Source organism: Crocodylus porosus, unplaced genomic scaffold (genome assembly GCF_001723895.1).
Source record: "Crocodylus porosus isolate Cpor-Errol unplaced genomic scaffold, CroPor_comp1, whole genome shotgun sequence".
Lineage (NCBI taxonomy): Eukaryota > Metazoa > Chordata > Crocodylia > Crocodylidae > Crocodylus > Crocodylus porosus.
This window is the reverse complement of record NW_017728918.1, coordinates 24563373-24575628: the sequence shown is the minus strand read 5'-3', so window position 1 is coordinate 24575628 and position 12256 is coordinate 24563373. Positions and strand designations below refer to the sequence as shown.

General features: G+C 41.0%; 1 protein-coding gene across 1 annotated transcript in view; it reads left to right on the top strand.

The window, feature by feature from the left end:
* The window catches only part of PQLC3 (PQ loop repeat containing 3), a 24928-nt gene extending 13018 nt beyond the window's left edge, over positions 1–11910 (top strand). Inside the window, exons 3-9 of the mRNA XM_019538137.1 lie at positions 149–152; positions 2287–2369; positions 2454–2523; positions 4166–4223; positions 5869–5989; positions 7481–7522; positions 9949–11910. Of these exons, the coding sequence (XP_019393682.1) occupies positions 149–152; positions 2287–2369; positions 2454–2523; positions 4166–4223; positions 5869–5989; positions 7481–7522; positions 9949–10037 (467 nt within the window). The 3' untranslated portion in view covers positions 10038–11910. The remainder of the gene's footprint in view (positions 1–148; positions 153–2286; positions 2370–2453; positions 2524–4165; positions 4224–5868; positions 5990–7480; positions 7523–9948) is intronic.
* The last annotated feature ends 346 nt before the right edge of the window (positions 11911–12256 follow it).

Sequence of the window (12256 nt, the reverse complement as noted above, 5' to 3'; positions counted from 1 at the left end):
TGAGGCGACGGCTCCGCCTGCTGGTCCGCAGGGTGATGCTTAGCCTCTGCCGGGGGGCTGCGCGGGTCTGGCCCAGGCAGTCCCGTCCGTAGGGGCCACAAGTCAGGGCAACTGCCCGAGGCCCCGCGCTTTGAGGAGCCCCGCGGAGCCGGGCTGGCTGCCACCCCTCCCCCACCGCCGCTGCGTCCAGGCCCGCGCCCTGCGCAGTCATCTCCGGCCCCAGGCACCGCACTTCCTTGCCTGGGCAGGATCCTTTAAAGGAGAAGACGTGGGAAACTGAGGCTTCCCCCGTGCAGGCTGGGGGCTGGAGTGAGGGGCGCTGGGTGGGCGTTGCCCATTGAGGTTTACAAATGGATTCTGGCACAAAAAAGGTTGAGAACTACTGGACCAGGTGACCTCTGGAGGCCCCCCCCCCCATGGATTTCATAGACATCAGGGCTGGAAGGGACCTCGGAAGATCACTGAGTTCAGCCCCCCACCCCAGGGGCAGGAAGTCAGCTGGGGTCATAGGATCCCAGCAAATTAAACATCCAAATTTCTCTGGAAATAAACATTCAAACTTCTCTGACTCTCTGCTAGGTTATGTATGTTGGCACGGTTTAGCAGTAAACTACTCATACATTTACACGGGCCAGACCCCTAATGTAATTATCTCTCAATTAGTTACTGAATCCTGCAATAAATTTAGACCGGCCACAAGTGCAAAGTAAGGCTGGCCACAAGCGGGAAGTAATTCGGGAAGTAATTATCCCACAATTAACTGGTGAATCTCATACTACATTTGGATGGGCACATGTGCAAATCATCACATGATAAAAATGACTGTTCAGCTACAAAAACACCAACCAGCTGTAAAGTTAGTGTTTGAAAATGTGCAACGGCTCTATAGCTGGTTTCTAGCCAGCTTGGATCTGAACATGCTGCAGGACCCTTCAGCTGTAACAGCACTTGTTGCTTGTGAAGGGAGCAGATGCCATCAGCTGAGACACAGAGAAGACCTCCTCCACCAGCTTGCAGCACTGCTTTTCCCAGTAGATACTCACTTCAGCAGTGCCAGCGCCTGTGAGAGAGTGGTTATGACTTTAAAATGATCTCTTTATCTATATAGGGAATTCACAGTAGTGTGTGGTGTGGGTCATATTTTATGGGTAATATGTCGGAATGGGAAGAGGAGCTATAAAACCAAGCTGCAACCGTGATATTGCTCACCATTATCAGGGGTTTCACCCAGTGTACCTCTGAGATGTACGTTATTTGGGGAATGTTTTAAAGAGCCTTCTTTTTAAAAAAAAGTCCATTTGGACTGTTATGCTTCCACCACAATGCATCATCTAGACTCTGCCTCAGATTACCGCCACCCTGACGGCACAGACCTGACACCCTCACCTGCCACAAGCAAAGCAGGGGAAGCATGTCAATCCTGTTTGCTCAGCCTGGGCTGACTGAGAAGTCATCTGAGGGCAGTTTACCTCCCTCAAGTCAAGGCTGGAACATGGAGCTGCCTGTTTAGTCTGCTCCACAAACCAAACTAGGACGTAGTCAACAGCTTGCCCATTGAGTTGGGTATGATGCAGGGCCTGTGCCATTTGTACAGGAAGAATGGCATTAAATACGTTTCTGGGTGGAGTTTAGGTATAAGTCTGAAATGGTTTAGAAGCCAGTTATCAATGGAGCTGCCTCCTTCCATCTCAAACTTATTTAGAAAACTGTTAGCAGGGAAAGCTGCGACAAAAAGATGTAGAATAAAAGTTGAAGATCATCTCTTATGAGAAGTGATAGATGTGCCATCACTCGGCACATTTAAAGCTGGACTTGACAGCAGGCCAAGAAAAATGCAATAAAAAAGCACAGCCCTACAGTGGCAAGAGCTGGTCTAGATGTCTGCCCTCTACGAGTTATAGGAGTCCGTGTTTGTTCTGCTTCATAAAACAATTCATGGCCTGGAACAGTGTAACCTGTTAGAACGTGAGAAATGAGCATTTGTCCCGACATGAGTCAGGAAAAACTGTTAACAAATTATGGCTAGGATTCTTTTTTCATTTACTTTTAAGTAGTAATTGTTTAAACAGTTACTGGCAAGTTGTATTATTAGCACTGACAAATCTACAGCTTTCCAGTTTAAGGATAAGAAATGGACTGTAAGATCTTCCGCACTTTACCTTAGTGTTTCTACAATTTGCACAGTGGGGAGAGATGGTCCTGACCAGGGCTGTTGGCTGTTCCCAATGCACTGTTTTCAAAATGAAATTGTCAGTGAAGTTTTCCTTTCTGTGTTGCTTTCCTCAGCTTCCTTGTATTTCTGAGATACCAGATTTACTATGGCTACCCCCTGCTGACTTACCTGGAGTACCCCATCCTCATTGCACAAGGTGAGGTTTTTCTCTCCCCCTTTAGATTTTTAACAGGCTACCGTTTCCTTTCCATAAACAACTGCTTTTTATTTTCCCCTCCAGATGTCATTCTCTTGTTGTTTGTTCTGCATTACAATGGAAAGATGGAGCATGTTTTGCCTTACGTTGCCATGTATCCTTTGATGTCTAGTTAATTCTCTTTATGCAAACACTTCTGGCAGGTCTCTGACAGAAGACTCTGAATATTGTCTCCCAGCACCCTTGTAAACAACAGTCAGCCCCTGTGTAACATGAATTTCTTGTTCCTTTCAGATTTTTTGCATCACAGTAAAAACTTGCATCTTTAACTGATTTTACAGGGCCCACAACTGAAGGGGAATGAGGTTAATTCCTAATTTACATTTGCGTTAGAGATGCATAGTGGAAAATATGAAGCTCCTTGTTACAATTACTTTTATATGTAGATTTTACCCACAGGAATTAACATCAACAGATAACGGGTAATGCGTGATAGAAGAAATACAGCTTGGGATCAAATTTGGCACTGGAGACCTTAAAGCTATGCTTGAAAACCTTCAGACACTGATTGCCTGGATATGATATGAAAAAGAGGGGAGAAGGGCATTTGCAAAGGCTGGATTAGTGCCTCTCTGCCCACCAGGCTCCACCTTTGGATCCTGTTTTGGGGATCCATGTTTCGTAACAGCCTCAGCTTGTAGGTGTTTGATAAAGGTGGTATTCTAGCTCCTCTGCCTGCTTTAGGGAAGAAACTTTTTAAATTTCTCCCAGTTCTTGTATTTGGAAAGTCGCTGATCCTCCTCCTCTCCAAATTTCATGACTACTGCAGAATGGTGACTTTCTTCTTATACCTTTCTTATACCTTCCCCGCTCCTTGGATTACTCCATTGTTAATGCTGGCCTCTGCTTTACATAAGAAGGTTTTTCTTGAATTTTACTGCTATCCATTCAGGTTTTTTAAATGATATCTGCAACACTGACCATAATGTTTGTGATCTCTTGCTGCAGATACTGCTGTTTGCCAAGACTTCCTGCAGGTTTATGCAAATGCAATTTTAGATTAAAAACTGTAATAAATTGTAATGCAGTGAATTTTCAAACATCAGAGCTGTTAGTCATCTTTTGCTTATAGTTTTGTAAAAAAATCAAATGAGAGAAAACAAAGGTCTTGTTTCTGAAACATGTTTGTAATTTTGCTCACACAAATAGACCCGTCAAAATCAACGGGATTACCAAGATGTGTAAAATTAAGTGTGCCTAGATGATAGTATTTGTGAAGTTTCAGGTTCTGTGAGCAGAGTCATTATTCTAGAATCATGGACATCTTGGAGCCCTATTAAGTCATTGTGGGATAATGTCTATTTAGGGAGCTATTCCAGGATCTTACTGCGTGATGGCTTTCTGGTAAACTTACAGATTTTTGTGCCATTATAGACACCATCTTAATAATAAGCCTAGTGCTCCCTTCCAAGACTGCTACTGAAAAGGTAGTGTATACTCTCTAAACTACCACAACACCAACTTCTGTACTGCCTAAAGGCTTCTTATAGTTGTTGTGATTAAAGTGTTAATAGGTATCACTATACCTTAGTTTTTCCTTCTGCTTCTTCTAAAGCTTTCCTGCACACAATGTTGATCTAATCAATTTTTTACTCAGAATTGTTCTGTTTTATGCAGATTCTATAGGAAGCTTCAATTACAGCATTGCTGTGGCAGTTCCTGGTTTACAGTAGGGGAACATAGTTAACTCCTTGACTCGGGTACTTTTAGCATTATGAAACTTAACCCAAAGTAAGATTTGTAGGGGGATGGTACCTTCTAACGCTGCAGAAGTGGATAATAGACTTCGCAATGGTAAGTATTAACATATTAACTGAAAATACTCATGTCTATGAAACCCTCCCTTTGCATATCCACATTCAATAAAAAAAAAAATCTTTGTATTGAAAACTAGCTGTTACTGATCATTTTCCAAATACTGTCAGGTTTTTTTTATCTCATCACAGTGAGTACTTTGAGAGAAAAAGGCACTACAACATGATACACTTTCAATTTTAAAGATGTTTAAGGTATATATATGTATGCTGTATTTAACTTTGATGGAGCAAGTGGACCTACTGAGCCAGGTGCCAGTAGTACCCCATTGTTGTACAATCATCAGACAAGGTTCAGGAAATATTTTAAGATGTTGGCCTGCATACTTCCTTTATGGTAACTACCATTAAATTTTTTAAAAACCTTTTATAAGGTTTTTAAAAGTTGTACAGAAAGAAAGGGGAAATAAATAAATGAATTATGTAAGGGATTAAGTTTCTGTCTCTGGTGACTTGCAACCTTGCTGCTAGGTAAACATAGGCACAGGAGTTTTATTATGTACTCTGAGACCTGGTGAATATTTTCCACTGTCAGCTGTGTATAGACATTACTTGTAGTTATCTCAAGTGGTTTTGACCTTGCAGCAGTGTTAGGAGAGGGACCATCTTAGATGGCTAAGTCAAGCTCTCACTAAACAGAATAAAGAGAAAAGGTGGGAAAGCAGAGGGGGTGAGCAAGAGCAGGAACCTCTCTCTAAATCCAGACTATCATCTGGAATAAGACCACATAGGGCAGCCAGGTTTTCCTGGGATACATGTCAGCATCCACAAAAGCCCCAGGATAGATGCAGTTGCACAGGGATTTTGCTGACTAGCTTATTTGGTTCAGAGAGGCTGTGCCAGTATGGAAATTCTCCTGCCAGCACTTGCTGCATCTCAACTCTAATGGCAGAGGCTTGCTTGAGTAGAAATGTGCGTAGCTGAGATTAGTGATGTCACCAGATCTCTGCACTGATTCAGCCAGCACAACCCATCTCTCATGATCAGGGTAATGAAGGACCAGTGGGGCCCTCCAGGGTCCCAGCAGACCCTGGGCCAGGGAAGCAGCCATGACATAATGATCGAGTTTCTTTTGGTTCCATTATCCTCCCAATGTTATGATTCAGCCTCGTGATCCCTTAAAAAAGAAAAAAGTGAACGAGTGGAAAGGCTTCTCATTATTTTGCACATCAGATTGGACAATAGCTTATACCAATTTCATCTTACGTTCTGATTCCATTTTCCTTTTGGTTTCCCTAATGTGATTTTAATACAGCTTGTGGGTGAAAGACTATTTTGTTTGGAGTAACTCAGTCTTCCTTTTGTGCACTTGGAGAAATACTTGTGTGGAAGGCTGAATACGACTTGGTCCTATGTTTCTAGGCTTCTGTACCACTTCCAGCTGATTGCAGTAACTGTTTTACCACAAAACTAGAACAGCCTGTTGCATTTCTGGTACACAGTTACTTAGCAAGATGCTATAACAACTGGGCTACAAACAGTGAAGGGGAAGATTTTTAAAATTTAAAATAAAGACTTCCTTTTTCTTTCTTAAGTGATGTCTCAATTTTAGGACTGAACTAAGCATTCTTTTGTTTGGTGCAACTATGAAGACAGCTGTCCTCTTTTGGTATCCTTCTCTGCAGAATTTGTGCACATTAATCAGTGCAGCCAGTAAACTTGCTCAGCTGCGTTGCCTGTGGCAGACAAGAGATTCTGGACAAGTGAGTGCCCTAACCTGGAGTATGTCTGCATTCACCTGTGCAAGTAAGCAGCATGCAAATACATTGACTTGTAAAAGTGCCTGCTCCAAAGATTCCCATTCCCACAGTATCTGTACCTACAGCTGTAGTCTTCTTCAGCCCACAGCAAAGATGAGTCTTGCCTAGTGTAGCTTTCTGTATTATTTTCATAAGAGTAAGCATGAAGTCCTAGTCCAAGTAAATGCCACAAATTTTGCTGTTGACCTCAGTGTAGTCAAAGTAACCCTACTTGCATGTTATTTTATAAGGATAAGGTCTCAACACCTTTAGGATTTAGTAGAATCCAATCCAAGGGGAAGGAGGGCAGCTATCAGGAAGACTTGCAGGCTTCCCTGTCACCACTGCTGTCCACCTTTTGCAAGGAAAAGAATAAGAGAGGGATAGAGAATATTTAAGTTCTCAAAATATGAGCTGATGTCCCTGGCAATTTGATAATGAGCTGATCTTACTGGCAGTTTGATATGGAAACAAACCAGCACCAAGAAATTAAAGAAAGAGTTGCACTGGAAAAGCGGGAGAAATAAAAACAACCACCTTTTGCCTTAGCTCACCTTGTAGTGACTTCTTCAGTTATGTTCTTCTTCTTCCAAATAAATACCCTAAGCTGAGTGTTGGGGATTTATCTTTGAGAACAGAATCAATAGGGCTGAAAAGGAGCATCAATTTAAGACATGGCATTTATAAGGTTTCAGTTTCTAGGGTCGGAAGGGACCTGAGTAGATCATCTAGTCCTACCCCCTGCCTTGGCAGGAAAGAGTACTGGGGTCAAACGACCCCAGAAAAGTGTACATCCAGCCTCCTCTTAAACACCCCCAGGGTAGGAGCCAGCACCACTTCTCTTGGAAGTTGGTTTCAGATCCTAGCCGCCCTGACAGTGAAGTAGCACCTCCTGATGTCTAGCCTAAATCTACCCTCTGCCAGCTTGTGACCATTATTCCTGGTCACTCCTGGCCGTGCTCGGGGGAACTGGGACTGCCCCAATGCCTGCTGATCCCCCCCTGACTAGTTGTAACAGGCCATTAGATCCCTCCTCAGCCTTCTCTTGTGCAGGCTGAACAGGTTCAGGCCCTGTAGCCTCTCCTCATAGGGCCTGCCCTGCTGCCCCCTGATCATGCGAGTGGCCCTCCTCTGGACCCTCGCCATGTTGTCCATATCCCTCCTGAAGTGCAGCGCCCAGAACTGGACTCACTACTCCAGCTGCCGCCTGACCAGTGGTGCATAGAGGGGGAGGATCACTTCCTTGCACCTGCTTGAGATGCATCTGTGGATGCATGACAAGGTGCGGTTGGCCTTCCTGACTGCCTTCCCACACTGCCAGCCCATGTTCATCTTGGTTGGCAGATCTCCAGTGGGCTTTAAACTAGGCTTGTTGTGGGAAGGGGAAGACGAGGGTCTTAAGTTTGATTCTTCTCAGCTGTAAAGCAAGGGCTTTTTTTTGTCTGAAGGCATCAGTACCATCTCTACTATACTAATCACAAGTCTTTTAAATTTACAGCAAGAATATTTACAACTGTAATGACCACAAGTGATCTTATGGGTGAGTAAACTGAAATTCAAAATAAGACAGTAAGAGACTAAGGCAAAGATAACAGGAACCTGTACTGTTTTATGGGGCATTCATAAAATAGAATAAACGACAAAAGTGAGTGCTTTATCCCAGCAAGCAAATTAGATTACTGCTAAGAAAACAGTATTGGGCTACCGTTATGACAACAATTTCATAATACCTTGGAATGCAATGGTAAGAAGGAAAAAAAAATATGTGGTCATCATTACATGGAAGGTTAGTAGCTTAATGGGCAATTTTTATTGTTAAGAGAAAAAATATTTTAATTGCTTAATTGGGAAAGCTAATTATGGCCCCCCCAAAAATCATTCTTTCTTAACATAGCTGAGTGGTGACTTTTCCAAATTCCATGACACATCAAACAGATGTTTCTTTTTATTGAACATTGCTTAAAACAAAAGAAATCTTGTTCATTAGCTGTAAAACCTCTCATGCTATATTCTCCTATTTTTTTAAATAGTATATTCACAAAGAAACTTAACTTGATAGTTATGTGGGGAGATTGGTACAAGTATTGTTACCAATAGATAGTCATGAATCTAAACTTTGTAATAACTGACAGCATCCACAGAGTATTACTATAAAGCTGAAAGTTGTTTAATATTTTGATCCTAGAGCCCTGATAAACTGCATAGCCTAGGGGTTGTAACTGGGGGTACGCATACCCCCAGGGCTTCTTGGAAAGGGGCTAGGGGGTGCGCACAGGCGAGTGGGGACAGAGTGCCACCACCCCGCACTGCCGCCTCCCAGGAGTGGTAGGGGGGGGGAATGACAACAAGCGCAGCAGCTCCCCTCTGCAGGCCACACAGGTGCTGGCTGGGGAGGGTGGGGAGCGGAGCTCTCATGCAGCAGCTGTCACTGCCATCCACCACCCTGCACTGCCACACGTAAGCCCCCCCCACTCCCACCCCTCGTGAGTTTGGCCACTGCCATATCCCCTGCCAGGTGTGTACCCAGAAGGGATACACTCCTTAAAAGGTTGAAAACACCTGGCAAAGCCTATTTTGGCTACAGTGTTGTAGCGCCTGATCCAAATCTTATTTTTATTTTAAATGGGTGTATAACAATCTGATAGCTGAAATATATCAACTTTCTACCAGAATAAGCTGTCTAGCAAATACAGAATCAAGCATTTTTTTTAATAGAAAAGTTACTAAACTTGCATTAAATATGAAATTATTCAAGTATGAAAATGGGCAAATTGTAACTTTTTGATTTCTTAACAGAATGAGTTAGATGATTATCCACAGTTAGATGGTGTCTTTTTAAAATACTGATGTAGGGTAAACCTCCATCCATTCATAATATAGCATAAGGTGTTGCAATATTAAATAGGTGGAAATGAACTCTGGCATTAAACAAACTGTGGCCTGTTAATGGTCTTGTGGACTGAGGGTTCACACTGGCATGTAGTATTTTCTCATTATTTGAGATAGTTTGGGAAGAACAGTGTGCAGTATACTGAAACTCACAACGATCACCTTCTCTGAGAGAAGAATTCTTGTGTATTCCACATGCTTCCTAAAACAGGTCAAATGGGATACAATTCAAGTGCTCGGTGTCAGGAAAACAGAGGAATAGAGTGCAGGTTTGGTTTCCAAATAAATAGATTCCGCTTTATTTAAAAATCTTAGAGGTGAAATGGAGACACTGTGCAAATACTATATTCCAAGTTTTCAGATTTTTGCTTGTTTAAGTTTTACAATGTACCAATAAAAATTTCCAACCGAAATATTCTCTCACAAACCTGAACAGAGCAGGCAAGTGTGGCTGTTGAAATGAACTTTCATTTTAGAGCATGTAACAAACATTTTCCTATCCATATGAGGAAAAACTAGATGTAATTATGTAACTGTCAATCAGATTTAATTTGCAAGAAACTGCATGTTATTTTCCATATCACAAAATTACTCAAAGCAGCAGCTTTGCCTTAGAGACCCTAAAGGTGTGGACAACCTTTCACCATTTGAAAAGGAGAGTAGGGGCTTGGGAGTGCACATCACCTGTTACAATTTAACTGTGACATCTGCATGATCCAAGTTAATTGAACCGCTGTCAAAAGTTCCCACTATTTTGCTATGTTTGTGTCGCTATGGAATTTAAGTCTTTTCTATACACTAGATTTTTTTTAAGTCTTGAGATACCACTTAACTTTTCCCCCCTCCAGGAAAATGTGAACATTGAACTCCATTCAGAACTCTTGTTTTGTGATGCTTGGGTTCCTTTACTTGGTAATTTAAGGAAGTTTATTAAATGAATTCTTAGCATGTAAATTCTCCAAACTGTACTCTAGTAAAAGTTTACAAGCTAATGTGTTCTAGGAAAATGATAGCAGTGATTTTAAAAACATTTATGCTTACTACATCTCAGCATCTTATTAATATTTTCCTTTTTAGTTCTTGTCCGTTTTGTGATTATGCTGATTCTCAACATATGGGTCACAACTACAATACTCCGCTACAGGAAGGCTGAAAAGACAGATTAGAAGACCAGTACTCCACAGCACATGGCATGTGTGCTAACAAACCCCACAGTGAAATCTGAACAGCGGACCACAGTTCCAGGCAGTCTTCTTCCTCCAGGCTTGGATCGTATATCCCTAAAGATATTGAACCCAACTTGGCTGGTTTTTATTACCAGTAATACATAACAAAATACACTTCAGTTGAACAGTATGTTTTTATTGGTCACTTGCAGCAAGTTTTACTTACCGTATTTGGGATTTTTTAATTGATATTTTATACATTCGTATATCTATTTTTGTAACTCCACAATAAAATTTTTACAGATTAAAAATAAAACTTTCAGTTTCCTTTCTATGTGCAGAGTGGAATCGTCTCCACACAGTTCATCCTCTTTCTGCATCTCATGCGAGTAGTGGCCTTGGCAGCAGACTTCTTTCTCCTTACATTGGTAGACCTCCTCATGATTTTACCCCTCTCTCTATGATCAGTAGTAATTAGAGGTTAGCCATGTGCACAAGGTAAGCAAATCAAGGCAAATGGCAGTGTCCTTACACTGCGCTGGTTTGTATGGCTGACACCTGAAGCAGAAGCAATATAGCTGCATTCACAGCACAGCACAGAGCACTATGGTTCAGCATTCAGGACTGACACACCTATGAGTATTTCAAATGCATACTTTATCCAATTAAGAAGTCTAGATCAACCCACACAACACCTGCAGATATCACTCATTTCAAGTTAGTCATTTTTATTTAGACAAAGAGTATGCTTCATTCTTTTACTGGCTTTCCAAGCCTACAACTGTAATCGCCCACTTGCCAACTAGTGCTTTTTCCTTCTAATGCTGGTTGAGACATCTGTAGAGGTTGATGAGCATGCTATAGCTTTGACTTGCCTGAGATCAATAGTAGAGACTCACGTTTTAAGATCCACAAGTTCTAAATTTGATCTTTGCTGCTGATGACCCACCTCATTCAGAGTGTAACACAACTTGCATATCTGTCAGCTCTCTGCTGTACTGAACTGTTCTATAATCCTCTCTGTATCTTGGGATGTAAAAACTGCACTTGAATTTTACTTCAGACATCCCAATTATAACTTGGGTTTGTGGTGAAACAAAGCATCAGGTTTATTAAAAACAAAAAATGTATTTTAAATAATGACATTGGCTTATGACTGTTGGAAATACTATGTATGCTTTTTTTTTTTTTTTTTTAAACTGGCAATTGTTATATATTACTCTTACGTTATTTTTCCACCATGTTCTTCTTGTGGAAAACAGTGCCTTCCCTAAAAAGTTTTCACTGTAAACCTCTCTTATTAAACTGCCAGTAGTGAAATCTTGGGGGCCTCTTTCCCCTGCTTGATTTCAGTAAGGCCATGACTGTGTTCCAGTATGTCAAATCACAGTACCACAAAACAACTGTATCTGCATGTGGACCCTTTTAATTATAATCCCATTGACTTGAGTTCTGTGCAGAGCTGAGGATTTTGCTTGTTCATGCCAGACTGCAGGATCAGGGCCTTAATACCAGAAAGCATAGACATGTTGTAAGTTTAAGTAGCCTCCATTAACCTTACAAAAGTGGTATTCCAATACACCTCCATGTATTTCAGAGTAAACATTACTTGATATTAAATTAATGGAGCAAAATACAGATTTGGTTAGTTTTATTAGTCTATACAGATGTTCAAAATGTCTAATGTTGGCTGTGTCAAAAGTAACTGAAAAAAGTGTATTTAATTTTATGCTGCTAGGTTCAAGCTGTGTAAAACACTATAAATATCTAAATATTGTGGCATTTGAGTGGTCTTTTTTAGACATTTATATCAATATTGATACTTAACAAAAGAGTCTTATTCATGTAATGCGAAATAAACAAGTTGCTTTTTTAAAGATACAGCTCTTGATACTGTAACTTATATGTTGAGTGAAAATTAAACATTAAATTAGAAATTGCAGTTACCTTTATCCCTGGCATCTGAAGTGTTATCTAGTATCTTCACTGAAGCAGTTAGATAATTACAATCAGATATCTTAAAGAAAACATGTAATTCTTGATGTTGCTTATTTTTAAACTTATGCTTACCTTCAATGACAAATTAACATTGTGAGGAAAGGATAATGTTATAGATTCCATACTCCCATCTCTTCTACACATCTTCCATGCTTACAAGCGTTTTTAATACAGTCAGGAAAGACCAAACTTGGTATATTTGATATTATCAATTTAAAAAA